General features: G+C 45.9%; 2 protein-coding genes across 4 annotated transcripts in view; both read right to left on the bottom strand.

Moving 5' to 3' along the window:
• Positions 1-6,076, bottom strand: part of TMEM39B (transmembrane protein 39B) — a 13,972-nt gene extending 7,896 nt beyond the window's left edge. Inside the window, exon 1 of one of the 2 annotated variants that reach the window (XM_036396937.1) lies at positions 6,003-6,076. The gene's annotated coding sequence lies outside the window, so the exon portion shown is untranslated. Of the gene's footprint in view, positions 1-953; positions 970-6,002 lie in introns of those variants that run through there. The other variant, XM_054517188.1, reaches the window with a different exon arrangement.
• On the bottom strand, positions 3,087-23,600 carry KHDRBS1 (KH RNA binding domain containing, signal transduction associated 1). Of its 2 annotated transcripts, XR_008508784.1 has the most exons (11): positions 23,227-23,600; positions 18,523-18,650; positions 17,385-17,501; positions 15,845-15,991; positions 14,683-14,819; positions 13,010-13,229; positions 12,076-12,143; positions 11,271-11,329; positions 8,903-9,098; positions 6,003-6,076; positions 3,087-4,416 (listed from the first exon to the last, which is right to left on the bottom strand). XR_008508784.1 is itself a non-coding variant. In XM_036396938.2 (9 exons), the coding sequence occupies exons 1-9, from the start codon at positions 23,489-23,491 to the stop codon at positions 9,001-9,003; spliced, it is 1,239 nt and encodes a 412-aa protein (XP_036252831.1). In that variant the 5' UTR covers positions 23,492-23,599; the 3' UTR covers positions 7,649-9,000. The 2 variants fall into 2 exon arrangements, 1 of the variants encoding a protein (XP_036252831.1); XM_036396938.2 differs by lacking the exons at positions 3,087-4,416; positions 6,003-6,076 and having other exon boundaries at positions 7,649-9,098; positions 23,227-23,599.

The raw sequence follows: 23,600 nt of genomic DNA, 5'->3' as shown, positions 1-23,600 counted from the left end.
TCTGAGCTGTGAGGGAAACTCAGGCACATTCCTTCTCCTGGTGGATCATTTCCAGCTTTGGAATTTGCATCTGGAGCCACAAAATGTGTGCTGGAGGTTTAGAAACCGATCCCAAGGGAGTTTTAAAGAGGATGTTTTAAAGCTGAGCTCGGGAGTTCTCCAAAATCCCCGTCCTGGAGCTGGGTCTGGAGGGAGCTGCTGATTTTAGGAGATGCTGGGATGGTTTTGGGGAACTCTGGGAGCAGTGGAAGCTTTGAGGGCAAACAATGGGGGGAATTTGGGGTCCAGGAAGGAGCCACGAGGCTCCAGGAGGGCAACTGGAAATGTGGGGGCTGTAAAGGGAAATTTGGGGGTAAAATTTGGGGTCTGGGGGAGCAGCAGGGGCTGTGCAAGGGAAATGTGGGAGCACAGGTGGGGCTGCAGGAGAACCCTGGGGGCCACAGGAACTCTGAGGGAGCTGTGAAGGAGAAATCTGGGGGCACAGGTGGGGCTGCAGGAGAACAATGGGGACCCCAGAAGCTCTGAGGGAGAAATCTGGGGGCTCTGAGGAGAGCACTGGGAGCTCTGGGGGAGCTCCGAGGGAGAAATTTGGGGGCACAGGTGGGGCTGCACAAAAGCTGAGAGGGCCCCTGGTGCTCTGAGGGCACACCGGGACCCTCAGCAGCACTGAAAACCCCACCGAGCTACTCCGGACCCGCCCGGGAGCGCCACGGAAGGCTCCGTGAAGGCTCCGTGAGCGCTCCCCGAGCCCGCGGGGCTTTGAGGGGCTCCGGGCGAGGCCGCGGCGCGGGAGCCGCCCCCCTCCTCGCGGCGGGGCGGGGCGAACCGTGGGGCTCTCCCGCGCTCCGCCCGCCGCCCTGGCCGCTCTCCGCCGGCTGCCGGGCGGGTCCCCCCCCCAGCCCGTTCCGCCTGTTCCCCCCCGGCCGCGCTGCCCCCGGCCCGGCCTCCCTCACCCATCGCCGGCCGCCGCTCCGCCTGCGCCGGGCACAATATGGCGGGCGGGGCGCGACGGCGGCCGGCGTGGGACAAGCTGGTGCGGGGCGAGAACGCGCAGAAAACCACGCCCCCTTTGTGTGTGGCCACGCCCATAGGACCACGCCCATCGGGCAGCGCGGTGTCACCTCCCGGTGTCACCTCCCGGTGTCACCTCCCGGTGTCACCTCCCGGTGTCACCGCTGCCAACGGCAGCAATCGCAGCCGCCAGCTATCCTGGCAACCCGTTATGGCAGGGGATGAGTAATCCCTGGCACCTGCGCGGCTCCACCTCCGCTCCTGGAGGGGTTTCAGCATCTCTGCAATTTTGGGGTTTTTTTTCCCCAATTATTTGCTGGGCTTTGTGGGGTTGGTGCTTCAGCACTGATGGTTACACAAAGATGAGAAGCAGCCCTGCCTGTGCTGGAGGAAAATCGGTCCTGGAATGAATGGACTTGCAGAAAGACAAAATTTGCTGGTTTTTTGGTATTTATTTTTTTGGCTGGTTTGGAGTGTCCAGCCCTGGAGGTGTCCAAGGAGTGACTGGTCACAGAGCTTGGAGGTCTTTTCCAACTTAAATTGATTCTGGGACTGTGGAAAAGCATCAAAAATCAGGAGTGGCCACACACCTGATGTTTAAGGGAATCCTCTAAAGGTACAGGATATCCCTAAAAACCCAGTCTGGCCAAAAAATGTATCTGGAATGTGATGGATGAAAATTTTTTGGTCCAAAATCGGTGGTAAAATTCCAAATTCAGCGGTAAAATGAACACCTCCATCGGGAAACAGTTTATATTTCAGTTTTCCAACAGGCAGCTGGAGATCCAGGGGAGTTCCCAGGATCCAAGGGAGGCTCTGGTGTTCTCCAACACTCCCAAAAAAAACCTGGCAGATTCCCATTTTCCGCTCACAGCAAACAGAGCTTGAACCCATCCTCTGGAATCAGCTCCCTCTTGGCAAAAGGAGCAAAAGGAGCGCGGAAAAACATTCCCATGGAAACATATGGAGGGCTCAGCTGAGCTGTGCTCACACCAGGGAGATTCCTGAGGGGAAAAATGAGGGAAAAACATCTCCATGCCAGCTGGGAGCCCCCTGGACACTGCCCAGCCTGCAGGAATTCCACCCACGGCTCATCCGAGGTGATGGAGTCTGATCCATGGAGGAGAAATTCCCTGATCCATGGAGGAATTCCCTGATCCATGGAGGAATTCCCTGATCCATGGAGGAGAAATTCCCTGATCCATGGAGGAATTCCCTGATCCACGGAGGAGAAATATCCTTAACCACGGAGGAGGAATTCCCTGATCCAGGGAGAAAGAATTCCCTGATCCATGGAAAAGAAATTCCCTGATCCATGGAGGAGAAATTCCCTGATCCATGACGGAGAAATTCCTTATCCATGGAGGAGAAATTCCCTGATCCATGGAGGAGAATTCCCTGATCCATGAGGGAGAAACTCCCTGATCCATGAGGGAGAAATTCCCTGATCCATGGAGGAATTCCCTGATCCATGAGGGAGAAATTCCCTGATTCATGGAGGAATTCCCTGATCCGTGAGGGGGGAATTCCCTGATCCAGGGAGGAGAAATTCGCTGATCCATGAGGGGGGAATTCCCTTATCCCTAGAGGAATTCCCTGATCCATGAGGGAGGAATTCCCTGAGAAATTTTCCTCCCCAAAGCTCCAGCTGGAGCATACCCTGCTCTCCTTTTCCTCCTCCAGGGTCTCTCCAGGCTGCTGGAATCCCCCTGATCCCAAATTTCCTTTGGGAGAGCAGCAGGAGGGCTTAAGGAGGTAAAAATGCACATTCCAGCTGTTTTTTTTTTGTTTTCCTTGGCTCTGCTTGTGGCAGATGCTCTCATCTAAAATTCAGATTTGTTCCGATCCGGACAGGGAATCCAGCTGTGCTCTCCAACTCTGCTGATCCAAGCTGGAATTTTGGAGGTAAAAGATCAAAACCACTGTGCCTTCAGTGAGGCTGGGAGATAAAAAAGATCCCAGAAATTCCCATCCCTGGAGTGCTGGGATAGTGGAAGTGGCCCTGCCATGGGACTGGAGCAGCTTTAAGGTCCCTCCCACCCCGGAGCATTCCCTAAATCCATGATTCCATCGAATGAAGCTCGCAGCCACTGGCTTTATTGAAATAATGCAAACAGAAAATGGAAAGCAGGGGTAAGGAAGGGGCAGGGGGTGAGGCTCCTTCCAGGAAAAGCTGCTGGGGACACCTCTGGAATTCCAGCTGGAGCGTTTTCCTGGGATTCACTCCTCACAAAGGACAAAATCCAGGTTTGGGCCAGATCAGAGCAGGGCCAGGCTGGGGTTTGACACCTCAGGGCTGCACTGGAGGAGCTGCTCCCACCCAGGGAAAAGGCCTGGGTGCCACCATGACATTCTCTAAAAAATCCCTTTGCCAGGATTTTTCTCCTGAGAAGCTGAGAAACCTCAGAAAAAAAATGTAAACCATGATTATCTGATTGCTTGGAATGTGGTCTGGAGGTTACCAACAAGTGCATCTTTGATTGGTTCCATGTTAATTTTTTTTAAATTTAATGACCAATCTCAGGCCAGCTGTGTCAGACTCTGGTCAGTCACGAGTTTTTATTCTCATTCTTGTTTAATCTTCTGATGTCTCTTTTTTTCTTTCTTTAGTGTAGTTTTAGTATATATATTTAGTATTTAGTATATATACTAGTTTTAGTATATAATATTCTTTTAATATAATATCATAAAATAATAAATCAGCCTTCTGAGAACCTGGGGAGTCAAATCCTCATCTCTCACCTCACAAGCACCACAGCAGCCTGGGAAGATGGGAATGCTGAGCCATGGAGCAGGGGGCTGTTCCCAGCCTGACAAAACCAGGATTTTGTTGGGAAACACTCAGGAGATGTGAACAGAGCCAAGAACAACGGGGGATTTTCTCTGGATCGGGGTCATGCCCAAAATCCTACAAATAACAAGATGTGGATGGGAAAACAGGGAGAGGAGGAGATCCCTGGCACTCGGGAGCAGAATTCCAGCAGGGAAGGGAAAGTTCTGCAGGTAACTGAGGTGACTCAGGCTCCCAGGAATCTCCGTCCCTCCCAAATCCCTGCCTCACCCCGGAATGTTTGGCTGCTTCTGAAGCTGAGGGGTTTATTTTGGGATCCCAAATGAGCTCTGGCAGCCTCCAGGGCTAAATCCTACCTGGAAAAGTGCTGGGAGAGGGAGGGAGGGAAGGAGGGAGCTGTCTGATCCAAGGGATGTTTGCAAAACACTCCCAAGCCCATCCAGTTATTTCAATATTTTCACAATTCCATCCTTTCCCCATCAGCATCCCACAAAAAGCAAGGCACGAGCTGGGTTATTCCACAGGCAGCAGCATCACAAGATCCATTTGGGAATAAATTGCTTGCTAAGAGATGATCTCTATCAAATCTTTTCCACTTGATCTAAAAGCTGGGCCTATTAAGGAGAGAAATGGGAGAGATTGGTGCATTGCCATAAAAAATTGATGCTCCAATTCCACGGGAAATGAAGATGGATTTGATAAGCACAAATCCAGGGCTGTTATCATTTCCCTCCTGCCAGGAGGGAAATTCAATTTTCAGGGAATTCAGGGTGAACTCCCTGCTGAAGCATTCCCACAAATTGGCTTTTCCCTGTTCCTTGATGCTCCTGAGGTAAAAGGGAGCTTTATAATCCCTTATAAAATTAAGATTTATGCTTTTATGTCCCGTGCTTCGGTTGGATTTGGGCTTTTCCAGCATTTCAGGGGTGGATTCCTTGGTGGTTTTAATTTGTGGAGCTCAGATTTCCAGGGGCAGCATTTTGGAATCCCATAAGGAAAGGGGATGAAGGAATTGTGTCCTTGCTGATGTGATCATCTCCCCACCACTCCCAATCATCCAGCAAAGAGATTTTTTTAAGGGAAATTCAATTTTCAAGTGCAGGAATTCAGGGTGAACCCCCTGCTGCAGCATTCCCACAAATTGGCTCTTCCCTGCTCCTGATGCTCCTGAGTAAAAAGGGCTCATTTGGGAGCTTTATAACCCCCTATAAAATTAACATTTATCCTTTTATGTCCCATGCTCAGCTTGGATTTGGGCTTTTCCAGCATTTCAAGGTGGATTTTTATTTGTGGAGCTCAGGGGCAGCATTTTGGAATCCCATAGGGAAGGGGATGAAGGAATTGTGTCCTTGCTGATGTGATCACCCCACAACCACTCCAAATCACCCAGCAAAGAGATTTTTTTAGGGAATCATCCCCTCTGCTCCATCCCTGAAAATGTTCCAGGTTAGAGCAACTTGGGATAGGGGAAGGAATCCCTGCCCATGGGAATGGGGTGAGATTAATCTAAATCATCAAGCCAACAACCATCAAATGCTTTCCAAATTCAGACTTCTGGCCCAAAACCGCCTTCAGCAACTTCCAGGGGGTGCAAAGCAACTTCTTTTGTCTTTTTCGTGTTTTTTAAAATAAATCTAAGCTTCACAGGATCAAAAAACTTTTTGTTTTGTCACGAGAATTACCGAAAAAAACCATCATTTTTTGGGGTTTGAAAGCCCCAAAAATCACTGTGGGGAGATTCCCTGGCAGGATTCCATCAAAGCCACTCCCAGCAGCCACATCCCATTCCAGAGGCTGTGCATGAGAAGTGGAAGGGGTGGGAAGTGGCCAGGAAAGCTCCGCAGCCTGGAATTCTTCCTGGATTTTCCTGAATTGTGGCCTCCAGAGGGAATTCCTTGAGCACGGGGGGGGGGGAAAAAAAAAATATCCCAAAGTTTGGGAAGCACAGAACCTTCCAGAGCTGCCATGAAATTCCTGCGTGCCAAAATCCCTTAAAATCCCCCCAAAAAACTCAGCTCAGGAGCCTCCTCCACGCTGTGACCTCAGGGGAGCAGCTTTCCCCTTTGGTTTTTTGGTGTGGATCCAAGGGAAAAAAAAAAAAAAAAAAAAAAATTGGAATTTAGCAGCTCAGATGGTGCCACCCCCACGCTGGGAACTCAACAAGGGGTTGTAAAAAAATCCCCCAAAAGTCCAAACTCACCCAGCTGGCGCTGGCCCTGCTCTTCCTCCTCCTCCTCCTCCTCCTCCTCCTGTTGAGTCACAGGCCCTCAATTCCTGCAAATCAAAGGAAAAAAATGGTGAGGATCCTCACAAAGAGATAGCAGAAAAAAAATAAAAATTAAAAATAATAAAAAAAGGAAAAAAGAAAGAAAGAGATTCCTGCATGCAATTACACATGAAGGAAAAACATGCAAGTTCAGCTGAGCTATGGACATTTCACAGGAAACAGCAATTCTGGGGGGGCTAAAAATTGAGATTTTCAAACAACTGAGCAGAATTTGGGGTTTTTTTTTTCTTTTTTTTTTTTTTTTTGTTTTGGCAGTAGCAGGACTAGCTTGGATTCATGTTCATTTTACATCTTTTGTCCTTTAAAAAAATCCAGGGTATTTAAAGATCCCTTTTGGCCCACATTCCATCCCAGTGCATCTGCCAAGGGCACATTATTAAAAGTTATTGCTAATTTATGCCACGTGGGTTGGTTTAAATGTTTATATTTAAAACATCTTTTTTTTTTTGGTTGGTTTTTTTTCCCCTTTTTTACATTAAATTAACATCTGAAGGGTCGGCTGGGTAAGAAGTTTACGTCACAGGTTTATGGAAAAGAGAAATGTGCTGGATTAAAATCAGACATTTAGGGTTTTACCTTTCGGGCTTTGCGGTGCCTGTTTTACACATCCTGAATTCTCCTGCTGATAATTTTCCTTTAAAAGGGGGGGCATAGGCTGAGCTTTTCATCACATTATGCCCTGAAAGCTGACTCCAAACCAGTGTTGAAAATTCAGTTATTTGCATTTTAATAACAATCTACAAATACAACTTTTGTGCGTTTTTTTTTTTTTTAATTATTTTTAAATATTCCCCTTGGTTCATGCGCTGCAGTTTTTGGTTTTTTGTTGGTTTTTTGTTGTTTTTTTGGTTTTTTTTTTTGTTTTTTCCTAAAATTTTATTTTTCACCCCCGAGCAGTTTAATCCTCTCCCCCTAAAATTCCAAATTCATCTGCTGGATGGGAAATAACAAACCACGAAGCATTGATTTTTAAAAATAGAAATATATTAAATATCTCTACATCCACACCCTCTCAGAAATGATTTAAGGAGCAGCTGCAGCACCGTCCACCAACAAAAAAAAAATTCATTTTTAAAGTGGTTTTTCCAAGGAAAAGCTGCTTGGAAGCATCATCTAAACCAAAGGGGGGGTTACAGAAAGGAAATTCCTTGGAATTCTCAGCATTCCTACTTAAACCAGCTCTGGAATATTCTCTGAGGCCACCTGAAATCTGAATCATCAAGCAAAGAACAATCAAACGCTTCCCAAATTCAGATTTCTGCCTCCAAACTGCTTTCAGCAACTTCCAGGGGGTGAAAAACAATTTTTTTTTCTTTTTTTGTATTTTTCATATTTTTTAAAATAAATTTAACCTTGACAAGCTCGAGAAATTTTTGTTTTGTCACGAGAATTACCAAAAAACCACCATTTTTTTGAAATGCCTCCACGGTTTTAAAATAAATAATAATCATAAAATAATAATAATAATAATAACAAAAAGACAAATTAAGTTTAGCATGGATTTAAAGTCGTTTGCAAAAAATAAAAAAACCTCCAAAAACAAATGACAATTCATCACATTTACTTTGATTAAAAAAGGACTAAACTTTATTGACAGATTGAGACAGACATTTTGACACGTTTTGAGCTACCTAGTTAGGCAGACTTTACACAAAATGTAGCATTTTTCTCTTCCAGAACAGAGTGGGAGGACAGTGTAACAAATCCAATTAGGACTTTATATCTTATGTACAAAGTGAAATTTGGGGTTGTTTTTTGTCTGGTTTTTTGTTTTTAATTTTGTTTTGGTTTTTTTTGTTTTAGAGCTGCAGTGTCCCTTTTTATGCAAAGCTCGTGCTGAGATACACTTGAAGTGGCTGGGACTGCTTGAAATTGAGATTTTTTTTTGGGGTGAGGTTGAAATTTTCATCAGATTCTCTGCCCCAAAGGGGCTACAAAAAATCAGAATTTTACAGGCTTACCCATGGAATATTCTTTTTATCAAACACTGGGTAATTTGAGCCGTATTTTGGGGTTTTTTTCTCCTTAAAAATTGTTAATTTAGAATTAAACTAAAACCCCTTTCCACTGGAAAAATATTCCCAAGCATATCTCAACACTGCAGGGGGGGCTAGATTTCAAAATCCACATAAGAAAAGTCAATTTTTTACCAACCTAATTTTTCTTTTTAAGTCAATTCTCTTTAGAAAATGCTATTTAATTTGTTTGGAGGATCCTTTGAGTTAAAATTTAAACTTCAAGATTCACCAGCCATCTCCTTTTAAAGGTTTGGCATCTGAAGTTATTTTTTTGTTGTTTTTTTTTTTAATGGTGGCAGCCACTACTGTTACATTATGATTTTAATTCTTAAAAAATAACCCTGAATTTTGAAATGTAGCCTACTTTGGGATTCTGCAACTACAACCTTTATGGGTTCCTTTAAAACAAACTTTAAAAGTTTTAACAAAACCTTAATTTCAGAACTAAGCAAAGCATGTCACTTTTGGAAACTAACATTTTTTTTAACTTGCTTTTTAGGGTTTTTTTTTGTCTTTTTTTTCCTTAAAAAAGGTACAGTTTGGGTTTTTTTTGTTTGTTTTTTTTTTACCCTAAAACAACAAAGAAAGAAAAGCCATCTACACACTGAAAGAAGAAAAAAAAAATAAAAATAATAAAAATTAAAAAGTTTTTTTTGTTGTTTTTTTTTTTTTTTTCCCCTCTAAATCTATTTAAATTCATCAAGAAATCACTACATACAGAAGCCAAAATGCAGGGTGAGGATGGAGTGGGAGGAGGAAAAAAAGGGCCAGGAAGAAAAACAGGGAGACAATTACTTGTCTGCTGTGGGTAAAGCAACGGGAATCCCGGGAGATACAAGAACCAGTAACAAGAGTTTGCTCCTAAATTGGGATTTTTTGCCCCGTTTTTGGGGTCAGTAGCGGCCGTAGGGGTGCTCTCTGTAGCCCCCCTTGACTGGCCGGGCTGGGGGGGCCTTCAGGGAGGGCCGGGTTCCATTCCAGTCATCTTGGCCTGTGGGGAAAAGGAAGAGAAAAAAGGTCAGGGTTGGGTGGAGGGAGGTGGGGGAAAGGCAAAAGGGCAGGTGGGGATGGGGGAGAATGGCTGCTCAAAATAGGTCCTGATCCCCCCGAAACAGCTCCTCAAAACAGGTCCCACAAACAGCTCCTGATCCCCAAAACCAGCTCCTGATTCCTCAAAACAGCGCCTCAAAACAGCGCCTCAAAACAGCTCCTCATTCCCCAAAAACAGGTCCAGATCCTCAAAAACAGTTCCCCAAAACCAGCTCCTGATCCCTCAAAACAGCTCCTCATTCCTCAAAAACAGCTCCAGATCCTCAAAAACAGGTCCCACAAAACAGCTCCTGATTCCTCAAAACAGCTCCTCAAAACAGCTCCTCATTCCCCAATAACAGCTCCTCAAAAACAGGTCCAGATCCTCAAAAACAGGTCCTCAAAAGAAGGTCCTCATTCCTCAAAAACAGCTCCTCAAAAACAGGTCCCACAAAACAGCTCCTGATCCCCAAAACCAGCTCCCCAAAAACAGGTCCCCATTCCTCAAAACCAGCTCCCCAAAACCAGCTCCTGATTCTTCAAAACAGCTCCTCAAAACAGGTCCTCATTCCCCAAAACCAGCTCCCCAAAAACAGGTCCAGATCCTCAAAACCAGTTCCCCAAAACAGCTCCTGATCCCTCAAAACAGCTCCTCATTCCCCCAAAACAGCTCCCCAAAACCAGCTCCTGATCCCCAAAACAAGCTCCCCAAAAGCAGCTCCTGATCCTCCAAAATCCAGTTTGTGATCCAGCAAAACAGCTTGACCAAAATCGCTCCTGATCCCCAAAACAGCTCCCCAAAACCACCTCCTGATCCCCCAAAACAGCTCCTCAGAACCAGCTCCTGATCCCCCAAAACAGCTCTGCAAAAACAGCTCCTGATCCCCCAAAATCCAGCAAAACAGCTCCCCCAAAACAGGTGCTGATCCCCCAAACAGCTCCACCAAAACAGCTGCTGATCCCCCCAAACACCTCCTGATCCCCCAAAACAGCTCCACCAAAACAGCTGCTGATCCCCCAAACAGCTGCTGATCCCCCAAAACAGCTGCTGGTCCCCAAGGGACTCGTTCCAGCCACGTGGAATCCCACACGTTTAAGGGGAGCTTTGGGAATTTGGGATTTCACCTGGTCTGGAAAATTCCTTGGGGTCCCCTCCCAAATTCCCTGTGTGAGGAGCAGGAAAAGGTTTTGGATGTGCCTAAGCCCTGCCCAGCAACAGCAAAACTCCAGAGTCAGTCCCAGAGCAGCCCTGGGGAGGAAAATGAAGCCTGGCCCAGGCCAGAGCAGCTCTGGGGACAGGGGACAGCGATTCCTTCTCCTTGTCACAGCCAGGCCAGAGCAGCTCTGGGGACAGGGGACAGTGATTCCTTGTCCTTGTCACAGCCAGATGCCATCCCCAGTTTTGAGGGAACTGCCCTCAAAAAGAAACAAATGCAGCCACAGCTGAGGGCAGCAGGAGGCAGGGAGGGACCTCTGGAATGTCTTCCCAAGGAAGCAGGGAATGGATTCCTTGGTTTATTTTGCTTTTCCTGGTGAACTTTATCCCAGCCCATTCATTCCCTCACTTTTACCCTCCCAGTTCTCTCCCTGTCCCATGGGTGGGGAGTGAGAGTGGGGTGTGGTTGCCCTTTGGGGTTAAATCACAACATTTTGGCTCAGCCCAGCTTAAATCGGGAGTTTTACATGATTGAGATTAGCTAAGCTTTGCCTACTGAGTCAAAGTGGCTGCACAGAGCCAAGGAGAGGCTCCCTCATGACATTTAAATGCAATTTTGGAGCAGATTTACAGAGTCAGGCTCAGGGTTTGTGAGGATAAAGGAAGCAGATGGAACCATGTAAAACCCAGCCCATGAAAACCAGACTGCAGCACAAGTGCTGTGGGTGGAAATCCAGACCTCCTGAAAATATTCTAAAGCTACAAGGAAATTTAAACATTTCCAAAGATAAAAAATTGATTTTTTTGTAAAGCATCACCTTTGAGAAAATCAAGATTGAGAAGAACCTAAACCCACAGAAAAGGTTGTTCAGACCTAAATAAAAACACTCAGTTTTTTTTATCCAGACATAGGAAAACAACAAAATTGACCAAAAGCAATTCCCAACCCCTCCCTTATCCCCAAATTCCCAGACATACCATAAGCTTCATAGGTTTCCTGTGCCTCCCCATGTCCATAATCATAATATTCTGTATCCCTGCAAAAACAATGAGGTGGTTACACACAGGGAAATCCCATTCCACTGCCACAAAAAAACAGGAAAAGAGAAGATGCTCTGAGCCCTGGATTCCAGCAGAACTCTGCAGCTCCACTGGCTTCAAATGGGATTAAATAAGAGGGGAAAAAAGGGGGAAAAGGCCATGTAGGATTCCTTTGGGAAAAGGGAATCCCATTCACCCTTGGCCCTGGCTGTAGCAGCTCAGGAATGTTTTCATTGGCTTCAAATGGGATTAAAAAAAAAAGGGAAAGAGGGGGAAAAAGGGAAAAGAGGGGAAAAAAAGGGAAAAGAGGGGAAAAAAAGGGAAAAGAGGGGAAAAAAAGGGGAAAGAGGCCATGCAGGATTGCTTTGGGAAGAGGGAATCCCACTCACCCTTGGCCCTGGCTGTAGCAGCTCAGGAATGTTTCCATTGGCTTCAAATGGGATTTGAAAAAGGGGAAAGAGGGGGAAAAAGGGGAAAAAAAAGGGGGAAAAGGGAAAAAAAAAGGCGAAAAAGGGGAAAAAAAGGGGAAAGAGGCCATGCAGGATTGCTTTGGGAAGAGGGAATCCCACTCACCCGTGGCCCTGGCTGTAGCAGCTCAGGAATGTTTCCATTGGCTTCAAATGGGATTTGAAAAAGGGAAAAGAGGGGGGAAAAAAAGGGAAAAGAGGGGGAAAAAAAGGGAAAAGAGGGGGAAAAGAGGGAAAAAAGCAAGATTGCTTTGGGAAGAGGGAATGCCACTCACCCTTGGCCCTGGCTGTAGTAGCCCTCGTAGCCCTCGTAGCTCTGCTCTGCGTACGTGTCATCGTAGCCCTGTGAGGATGGGGACAGAAAAGTGTCACAGCCCCAACACCATCCCAATGGTGATCCCAGAACCAGGAGTCAGTGGGATCCCAACGCCATTCCCAGCAGTCCTTGGTGATCTCAGCCCCATCTCACTGATCCCTGGTGATCCCAGCCCCATCCCACTGATCCCAGCTCCATCCCACTGACTCCTGGCGATCCCAGCCCCATCTCACTGATCCCTGGCGATCCCACTGATCCCTGGTGATCCCAGTACCATCCCACTGATCCCAGCTCCATCCCACTGACTCCTGGCGATCCCAGCACCATCTCAGTGATCCCTGGCGATCCCACTGATCCCTGGCGATCCCAGAATCACCTCGCTGATCCCTGGTGATCCCAGAATCACCTCACTGACCCCTGGTGATCCCAGCCCCATTCCAGTGATCCCTGGTGATCCCAGAATCACCTCACTGATCCCTGGTGATCCCACCGCTATCCCACTGACCCCTGGTGATCCCAGTACCATCCCACTGATCCCAGCCCCATCCCACTGATCCCTGGTGATCCCAGTACCATCCCACTGATCCCAGCCCCATCTCACTGACCCCTGGTGATCCCAGCACCATCCCAGTGATTCCTGGTGATCCCAGAATCACCTCACTGATCCCTGGTGATCCCACCGCTATCCCACTGACCCCTGGTGATCCCAGTACCATCCCACTGATCCCAGCCCCACCCCACTGATCCCTGGTGATCCCACTGACCCCTGGTGACCCCAGCCCCACCCCACTGACCCCTGGTGCCCCCCATCCCCCCACCTCCCCTCACCCCCACCAGCCCACCCCCCACCCGTGGTTAACCCCGTTAATCAGCAGCAATGAACCCCTGCTCACATATTCCTCGTAGCTCTCTGGCACGGGCGGAGGGGGCAGGGGGATCCTCTGGATGCCAGCTGCCCGTGCCCGGGGCGCAGGGGCTCCCCTGACGGCCGGGGGAGGAGGCACCCCCCGGGCCATGGCGGCGCCCCGGGCCAGGGCCCCGCGCACGGGGGCTCCCCGCACCAGGGCACCCCGGGGGGGAGGAGGAGGAGGAGGGGGACCCACCCCACGGCCCCTGTGGAGACACAGAAAGGTTGGTCAGGAGCTGCTGCTGCTGCTGCTCTGGACAGCCCCAGGATGGGGATGTGGCACTGTCCTGTGTTCTAGAGAGCCCCAGGATGGGGATGTGGCACTGTAATGCTTTCTGAAAAATCCCCTTTGCTCAGGATGGGGATGTGGCACTGTCCTGTGTCCTGGAGAGCCCCAGGATGGGGATGTGTCACTGTCACACTTTCTGGAGTGCCCCAGGATGAGGATGTGTCACTGTCCTGTTTTCTGGACAGGGATGTGTCACTGTCACATTTTCTGGAGTGCCCCAGGATGAGGATGTGTCACTGTCATGTTTTCTGAAAAATCCTCTTTGCCCAGGATTTTTTCTCCTGAGAATCCTCAGCTTTGCTGTTTTGCTGCTTTGGAATGTGGTCTGAACTTTGGGCAGGGAATTTCACTTTAAAGGACCCTCCCACCCACCTGGGATCACTCCAGGTCCCTCAGGACCCCTGAGGACATGGGCAGGGACCCTCCAGGCAGAGGGAGAAGCACCAGCCCATGGATCAGGGAGTGGAGGAACAGTTTTGGTGCCAATTTATCGCCAAGCTTTGCCAGAACGATGCTCTGCAAGGATGGGCACTTCAAAGTGAGAATGCTGAAGGGTTACAGCACATCCACCAGCAGCCAGGCCCTTCCTGAGAGCTTCCTTTATAAAACTATTGATAGGACCAGTGATGGAACCATTGGTGGAACCACGGATGGAACTATGGATGAACCTATTGATGAAACGAGTGATGGGACCAGTGATGGGACCACTCATGAAACCATTGGTGGAACCATTGATGGAACCAGTGATGGGACCAGTGATGGGACTATGGATAAACCTATTGATGGAACCAGTGATGGAACCACTCATGAAACCATTGATGGCACCATTGATGGAACCATTGGTGGAACCATTGATGGAACCACGGATGGAACTATGGATGAACCTATTGATGGAACCAGTGATGGAACCAGTGATGGAACCATTGGTGGGACCATTGATGGAACCATTGGTGGAACCATTGATGGAACCACGGATGGAACTATGGATGAACCTATTGATGAAACCAATGATGAAACCATTGCTGGAACCATGGATGGAACTATTGATGGGACCACTCATGAAACCATTGATGGGACCATTGATGGAACCATTGGTGGAACCACGGATGGAACCACGGATGAACCTATTGATGAAACCATTGATAGAACCATTGATGAACCTATTGATGAACCTATTGATGAAACCACTGATGAAACCATGGATGGAACCACGGATGGGAACCATTGATGAAACCCAGCCCAAATCCCACCCAGTGTGATGCTCTGAGCCAGAATCCCAAAGTCAGGCCTAGCTGAGCAGCAGTTTAAGCCCTGAGACAGCCCAGCTGTGGGTGGAGGCAGCACTCCCAGGGCTGGGATTTTGGGAATACCTTGGCACAGGGGGAGGGGGAGGTGGGGCTGCCCCCCGGCCCCGCCCGGGGACGCCTCGGCCGCGGTTGGGCTCCGGGACCCCGTTGAGATAGGAGAGCTCCAGGAACTGCTCCTGGCAGATATCATCCATCATGTCCTGCAGAAAGGACAGAAATGAGGATAAAAAGAAGGGCAAATAAGGAGATAAAGGGTCAGCTCCAGAGAACAGCTCTGGGATACCACAGCCTGCTGTGCTGCGATGAAATAACTGCACGGGCCGCAGGAAAATCTGCTTTTAGTGGCATTTCCTGCAGCTTTTTCCAAGATTCCAGCCCTGCAGCTCCAGGTGGTGCTCCCAGACTGCCAGGGATGCCAGGAGGATTCATGGGGGAGAGCCCAGGCAGGACTCAGCCCACAGCTCCTGTTTATAGGGGCAGTGAGCCCACAGAAGGTGACCCTGCAGCGCTCCCGTTCCCCAAGGAAAGGGCTGGGATGCAGAGTGTGCCTGGCAGATCCCTGCAGATCCCTTCCCTGGGGACTAAAGGGCCACAGGAGATACCCAGAAGCATTCCCAGTGGTCCCTGGACATCCCTGAACCATCCCACTGATTCCCAGTGATCCCAAAACCATCCCAGTGCTCCTGGAGATCCCAGAACCACCCCAGTGATTCCTGAACCATCCCAGTGCTCCCTGGAGATCCCAGAACCACCCCAGTGATTCCTGAACCCTCCCAGAACCACCCCAGTGATTCATGAACCATCCCAGTGTTTCCTGAACCATCCCAGTGCTCCCTGGAGATCCCAGAACTACCCCAGTGATTCCTGAACCATCCCAGAACCATCCCAGTGATTCCTGAACCATCCCAGAGCTTCCTGGAGATCCCAGAACCACCCCAGTGATTCCTGAACCACCCCAGTGCTCCCTGGAGATCCCAGAACCACTCCAGTGATTCCTGAAGCATCCCAGTGATTCCTGGAGATCCCAAAACCATTCCAGTGGTCCCTGAACCATCCCAGAGCTCCCTGGAGATCCCAAAACCATCCCAGCGATCCCAGCACCATCCCAGAGCTCCCTGGAGTGATCTCCCTCCCACCAGACGTGCGAACCTCCTCCATTTTTCTCCCCGATTTTAATTTGAATTTTCAGTTGGGAAGAGGCTCCTGCGAGGAGCAGGAAACTCACAGGGACCAGGAATTTCTTGACCTCCTCCATGGCGTGGGCCATGAGGGCGTAGGCCTCGCACGGGGGCCCGAAGACCTCGATGAAGACGTGCAGGTCCATGTGCAGGTGGGCGTACTTGGGGTCCCCCCCTTTGCGCAGCTCCTCCTCCTGCACAAACCCCACAGAATTATTAAAAAATGGAATCTGGGGAGAGTTTTTAAATTTTATATAAACCATGCATATAGCTTGTGTGGTTTTGTACATCTGTGTGTAAACACTGAGATAAGATTTTTACTTTTTAATTGTATTTATTTAAAAAAAAATTTCAATTTTAATGTTTATTTTTAAAAAATATTTTTAGTTTTAAATTTTATGTATTTTGAAATATTTTATTTTAAAATCTATTTTTATTTTATTTATATTTATTTTTATTTTGGTCCCTCCCTTTGTGCAGCTCCTCCTCCTGCAATAACCACACAGAATTATTAAAAAATGGAATTTGGGGAGAGTTTTTAAATTTAATATAAACCATGCATGTAGCTTGCATGGTTTTGTACATCTGTGTGTAAACACTGAGATAAGATTTTTACTTTTTAATTGTATTTATTTTAAAAAAATAATTAAATTTTAAAGTTTATTTTTATTTTTAAAAAATATTTTTAGTTTTAAATGTTATGTATTTTGAAATATTTTATTTTAAAATCTACTTTTATTATTTTTCATTTTATTTGTATTTATTTGTATTTGGGATCCCCCCTTTGCGCAGCTCCTCCTCCTGCACAAACCCCACAGAATTATTAAAAAATGGAATTTGGGAAGAGTTTTTAAATTTTATAGGAAGCCTGCATGGTTTTGTACATCTGTGTGTAAACACTGAAATAAGATTTTTATTTAAAAATGTTATTTTAAAAAATTTTATTTTAATTTTTATTTTTTCAATTATTTTTACTATTTTTAATTATGTATTTTTATTCTTTTTATTTTATTATTTTATATTTAATTTATGCTATTTTACTTTTTTAAACTTTATTATTTTACTTCTTCATTTTTAATTTTTTTCAAGATACCTTGAAGATATTTCTGTTTCTCAGGTTGTTTTGCAGTAATTTAAGAAATTAGTATAAAACCTTTTTGTGCTGCTCAAGTAAAATCAGAATTAAGCTACAGCTCTGCTCAAAATAAGCAGGAAGAAACAAAAATCGTATTTTTCCCATTCTTTTCATTATTTTTTTTTTCTGTTTAAAAACCTCTCCTGGTACTTTGTGAATCAAAATTTTGGTGACCAAAAATTATCAGGAACACATTGCTCCAACATCTGCACTGCACCAGAAGAATTTCAAGATTTCAGAGCAGCTAAAAAAGGGATTTTAATCTTTTTACAGAGAGGAAAAAAAATCCCTTTAGTGAATGGCTCTTGAGGAGAATAATCCTTATTTTAACAATGTTCAAATTAATCTTTAATTGAAGTTTTTTTTTTTTTTTTTTCTAGTTTAATTTTTAATAAAATGCTTGGAGAGCTGCTAATTCTCGCCACAAGAAATGGAATTTTATTTTTCCTTACCTTGGCTTTGTCCCTCATGGAGCCTTTCCCCAGTACAGAGATTTTAGCACCAGTTTCTTCCTGAAGTCTCTTAATGGTGTTGCCCTGAGGTCCCAAAATCTTCCCAACAAAGTTGAACTGGAAATTAAGGAAAAATAAAAAAAAAAACAACAAAAAATAAATCAGAGCTCAAAAACTTCAAGAAAAATTTTTCTGAATTTTTTATCGGTTGACCAAAGGGAAAAAAAAAAAATCACATTCCATTTTCTCCTCACTTTACCAAAAAAATGCACAGGAAAATTTAAGTTTTGAAAGGAAAATTCAAGTGTCAAAAGGAAAATCCAAATTTTAAAAGGAAAATCCGAGTTTCAAGAGGAAAATCCGAGTTTCAAGAGGAAAATCCAGCTTTGAAAGGAAAATTCAGGTTTTAAAAGGAAAATTCAAATTTCAAAAGGAAAATCCAGGTTTCAAAAGGAAAATCCAGGTTTCAAAAGGAAAATCCAGGTTTCAAGAGGAAAATTCAGGTTTCAAGAGGAAAATCCATGTTTCAAAAGGAAAATCCAGGTTTCAAGAGGAAAATTCAGGTTTCAAGAGGAAAATTCAGGTTTCAAGAGGAAAATCCAGGTTTCAAGAGGAAAATTCAGGTTTCAAGAGGAAAATCCAGGTTTCAAGAGGAAAATCCAGGTTTCTAAAGGAAAATCCAGGTTTCTAAAGGAAAATCCAGGTTTCAAGAGGAAAATCCAGGTTTCTAAAGGAAAATCCAGATTTCTAATCTTTCTTTTAATGAAAAAGACCAAATGCTCCAGCAGAAAAATCAAGTTAAATTAAGTGGTTCAATCCCAACATCTGCAGCAGCTTTCCAGCAAATCTTTAAGGAATTAAATGTAAAAAAAAAAAACATAAAAAAAGCTCCAGCCATGGAATTGTCTGTTCCAGCACTCCAAGATGCCAGCTGTGCATCACCAAGATATTCCAAAAATTCAATATATTCCAAATAAAAACCCTGCAGGTCTGGGAAAAAAACCCCAAACAAGTCCTTATTTTTGAAAGGAAATCTCTTGAATTTTGGTTTAAAATGAAGACTGAACTCCTGCAGCTACAAAATCCCACAGAAAAGAAGAAAATCTCAGAGATTTGGTTGATTTTTTTCTGGCCTCACCTTGGGGTATTGTTTGACAGGGATCAGAACTCGTTCCTTCAGTTTCATGTTCTTGTGGGAAAATAAATCCAGGTAGTTCTCCTCCTCATCCTTCTTTGTTGTCTCTCCCTTCTGAATTTTTTCAATTTCTAAGTAAAAATTAAATTAAATGAATCGAAATAATAATTATAAAATTAAAATGATACAAATGCATTGTTAGAAATATAAATGCTAGAATTATAAATAAAAATATTAATAGCATAAAATTGAAATAATAGAAATATATTCTTATAAACATGAATACTAGAATTATGAATAATAATGCAAAGTAGAAATAATAATATGAAATTAAAATAATAGAAATCTAATCATACTATAAATATAAAAATGACAATATAAATATAAATAATAATATAGAAATAGGGCTGCTTTGTATTTTCCTTAAACAATCATCAGGTCACAGATGGAATCACAAGGGCAGAACCCTACAAATACCAGAAGGGAGAGGGGGAGGCACTGCCAGGGCAAGGGCACGGGCAGGGAAAGGTGAGATTTGGGATGGAGCACAGGGGAGAAACTCCTGGGATGGGAATGGGAACGGGAACGGGAATGGGCACAGCAGCAGGAATGGGCACAAAGGTGGGAATGGGCACTGAGGTGGGAATGGGCACTGAGGTGGGAATGGGCACTGAGGTGGGAATGGGAATGGGAATGGGCACAAAGGTGGGAATGGGAATGGGCACAAAGGTGGGAAGGGAATGGGCACTGAGGTGGGAATGGGCACAAAGGTGGGAATGGGAACTGAGGTGGGAATGGGCACTGAGGTGGGAATGGGAATGGGCACTGAGGTGGGAATGGGCACAAAGGTGGGAACGGGCACAAAGGTGGGAATGGGAACTGAGGTGGGAATGGGCACAAAGGTGGGAACGGACACAAAGGTGGGAATGGGCACAAAGGTGGGAAGGGAATGGGCACAAAGGTGGGAATGGGAATGGCCACAGCAGCAGGAATGGGCAATGAGGGTGGGAATGGGCACAAAGGTGGGAATGGGAATGGGCACAAAGGTGGGAATAGGAATGATCACAGCAGCAGGAGTGGCCACAGATGTGGGAATGGGAATGGCCACAGCAGCAGGAATGGTCACTGAGGTGGGAATGGGAATGGCCACAGAGGTGGGAATGGGAATGGCCACAGAGGTGGGAAGGGGAATGGCCACAGCTCTGGAAATGGCCACAGCTTTGAGAATGGGAATGGTCACTGAGGTGGGAATGGCCACAGCTCTGGGAATAGGAACGGCCACTGAGGTGGGAACAGGAGTGGCCACAGCTCTGGGATGGGGAATGGCCACTGAGGTGGGAACAGGAATGGCCGCAGCTCTGCGATGGGGAATGGCCACTGAGATGGGATCGGGAATGGCCACTGAGATGGGATCGGGAATGGCCACAGCTCTGGGATGGGGAATGGCCACAGCGGTGCCAGCAGTTGAGAACGTTGCCAAAATGGTTGAACAAAACAGAAGTTGCAAAGTGCAAAGTGAAATGGTTTCAGGACAATCCAGCCCGAGACAGCAGGGACAGTTTCAGGTGGCAGTGGTGGCAGTGTGGGGACAGGATATCCACTGGAAGGACAGGAACTGAGGGAATCTCCATCAGGAGAGCCTGGAAATGCTCCAGCACCCTGGACTCCCTCTCACCTCAGTGACCTCGGCCCTCTCCAATCCCTGCTGGGTCCCAGGAGCCGCCACCAGCCCTGGGACACTCCCAGGAATGCACAGCCTGGAGCTGGCCTGAATCCAGCAGGGAATTCCCGGGGGGAGTCCCCCAGCTCCTCCCTGCTCCCATTCCCACAGCTCACACACCCTTGGGAAGCTCAGCTTGGAGCTTTTCCATGAAATAAACCCAGCTAAAATTCCCAAAACAACCCCAAACCCACAGCTGGCTGACACACAGGTGGGATATTTCCCATTTTCCCGAAGCTGGGAAGCAGAGAGGGCTGTGCCCTTCACACCTCCCCTGCTCTTTCAAAAAAAAAAGGGATTTTCTTGTTCCTATGGAAAAAGGAAGATCACACAGACCCCAAATCCCAGGAGGGAAATGTGGATTATATTTGAAAATGCAAGAAAACCCAGATTTCAGTTTCTCTTTAGGATAAGAGAAGCCTCAATGCAGCCACTTCCATGCCAGAGTCCATGGAATCGATAAGAATCCCATCACTGCCAGGCCCTCGCTCCCAAAAAAAAAAAGCCAAAAAAATAAAAATTTTCCCTCTAAAAATACAGAACCACCACAGTATTTTAGACAACTTTAAAATGTTGTTTAAAATAAATGGATGCAGAATTCCAGCAGGGTTCCCTCCCTGAGGCAGGCAGGCTGAGCAACTTCCACTTCTGGGAGGGGAAAAAAGGCTGGGATAAGAATTTGGCTGACACTCAGGAGCATTTGTGGCTCTGGAAATGATTTTGCTGGAGTTGTGCAGCACAGCTTTGGCCCAGGCTGAAATTCCAAGGAATCCAGAGCAATCTGGGGCTCATCTAGGCAAAAAAAATCACCTAAATCCACCATTTTACCTCAAATTCTTGCTCATTGTTTTCCTGCTCAGCTCACCCTGAACTGAGACTGGGAAGAATTATTATTATTATTACTATTAGTATTATTAACTAATTATTATAATATTAAATATTAATATTTTTTAAAAAGTTATTTTCAAAATACCCACAGCTGGAGCTGCTCCAATTTTAAATCCCCCACAGCTGCAATCATTACATTAATAAATTAATTAAAAAATAATTAATTGAAATAAAAAACCCTCCTAAATCCTTGTTACCCCCCCCCAGGCTTTGCAGGATGCTGCTCTTTGTGGGGGAATTTGCAAATTCCTTGGATTTCCTTTGCCTGGGAGACATCAGAGCTGAGCTGGATGAAGAATTTTATTCATCAGAACCATTAAAGTGATGGGAAATGGGATTAGAAAACTCATTTATTTAGATCAAGATGCTGATGGGTGATGCTGTGATGGGTTCTTTGCACAATTGGAGAGACAGCAATTCCCAAGAATTATTCCCTGCATAGGACAAGCTCCTAAAACCTCCAGAACTGCACCAAAACTCTGCATTTTTAAGCTGTGACAAAATAAATATTTTTTTAAAAAGCAGGCGGAGAAAGAAATAATTTTAAAAATTCCAATTAATAATTTAAAATTATGAATTTAAAGAATTGAATTAAATAAATTGTTATTAAATAAATTCTTATGGAGTAAATTCTTATTGAGTAAATTCTTACTGAGCAAATTATAGTTAAATAATTTAATTAATTAAAAATTAATAATTTAATTAATTAAAATAATTTACTATTCCAATAAATATTTTAAAATCACAATACAAATTAATGAAATTAAATAAATTATGGATAATAATATTAATTATAGTAATCGCGTTATTAATAATAAAATAAGAATAAAAGAATAGAAATTAAATAATAATGATAGTAATAGTAAGAACAATTTTTAAAAGCACCGGTGGAAATAATAATAATAATAATAATAATAATAATAATAATAATAATAATAATAATAATAATAATAATAATAATAATAATAATAATAATAATAATAATTTTTTTTTTTTTTTTTAAGCATCGATGGAGATGAAATCTGATCAGGTCCTTGCTCTGGGAGCCTCCCAGCTCCCGGGCAAGCAGAGATTGGGAATTTTTGAACTGTGGCCGTTTTTGAGCCTCCTCCAAGGCCGGGGGTGCGGAACGGGCGGGCGGAGGGGGAGAGCCGGGAAGGGAAGGGAAGGGAAGGGAAGGGAAGGGAAGGCTGGGCACAGAACAAAGGCTGCCATTTCCATTTCCATCCCAGCCCTTTCCCTGCATTTCCAGCAGGGAAAATTCCCCGCGTGGCTCTTTCAGGTTCAATTTTAGCTCCTCTGTCCCCCAGGGGTGCAAGGGCTGCCCTGATTTCGGCGGGGACAGAGCTGCTGTTCTTCCCGACAGCTGTTTGTAGGGATTTTTATGGGAATCACGTTTCCAACAGCCTGGCGTGCTGCATTTAACCCTTGTCAGGAAAGGAGAGGAGCTGTCCCCAGAGCAGGACAGGTCACCCGAACGGTCCAAAGGGACATTCCATCCCCAGGACCGCCACTGCCACCCTGGATCTGGAACGAGCTCGGGCATGGGGGGTGAAGAACCGGGCATCGCTTGTTCCTACTCCCTCCCAACATCACAATTATCATTATTTATCACCTTATTTACTATTACCATCACGTTTTGTTTCAATTATTAAACGCTTCTCTCAAGGGTTTTGATTCTCTCCATTCTCCTGTCTGGCTGAGGCCACATCACAAGAACACAATATAATACAACAAAAGCACCAATAAAACACACGCAAAACTCGCGGCTCTGCGGATTAAGCTGCGATTACACAGGGAAATATCTCATTTTAACAAGGAAATATCTCATTTTAACAGGGAAATATCTCATATTAACAAGGAAATATTTCATTTTAACAAGGAAATATCTCATTTTAACAAGGAAATATTTCATTTTAACAAGGAAATATTTCATTTTAACAAGGAAATATATTAACAAGGAAATGTTTCATTTTAACAGGGAAATAGCTCATATTAACAAGGAAATAGCTCATTTTAACAGGAAAATAGCTCATTTTAACCCCGGAGCCAGAACGGCCACAGGGCCCCGCCGCCCCGCCCGTGCCCGGTGCCGGTACCTGCGGTCAGGAGCTGCATGGCGTGCGTGAAGGACGGGTCCAGGCTGTCCTTCTCTGCCATCAGCTCGGGCAGGTACTTGTTCTCGGGCTCCATCTTACCGGCGCCTGAAGCCCCGCCGGCTGCGGCCCCACCGGGCGGCGGCTGCGCTCCGCTGGCGGCCCCGCGGGCCCCTCCGCCACGGGGCGCTCGGCGCGGCGGCGGCGCGCGGCCGCCGGGGCCCTGTCCCCGCGATAAGCGACCGGCGGGGTCGTCGCGACGCTGCATGAGGCGGTGCCGGGGACGGGAGGCGGGGGCCGGGCCGGGCCGGGCCGGGCCGGGGACGGCGGCGGCGGGAGCGCAGCGGCCACACCGCCCGCGCAGCGGCCGGGCCGGA

The sequence above is a fragment of the Molothrus ater genome, chromosome 24, assembly GCF_012460135.2.
Source record: "Molothrus ater isolate BHLD 08-10-18 breed brown headed cowbird chromosome 24, BPBGC_Mater_1.1, whole genome shotgun sequence".
Classification (NCBI taxonomy): domain Eukaryota; kingdom Metazoa; phylum Chordata; class Aves; order Passeriformes; family Icteridae; genus Molothrus; species Molothrus ater.
Note: the sequence above shows the minus strand (reverse complement) of the source record. Positions and strands in the feature narration are given on the sequence as shown.

Coding starts and splice junctions, on each gene's coding strand:
- KHDRBS1 (XM_036396938.2), bottom strand. CDS start 23,491: ATGCAGCGTCGCGACGACCCCGCCGGTCGCTTATCGCGGGGACAGGGC. Junction 17,502..18,522: donor CTGTCAAACAATACCCCAAG/GTGAGGCCAGAA, acceptor CTTAATTTCCAG/TTCAACTTTGTTGGGAAGAT. Junction 11,330..12,075: donor TACTACAGCCAGGGCCAAGG/GTGAGTGGCATT, acceptor TTGTTTTTGCAG/GGATACAGAATATTATGATT.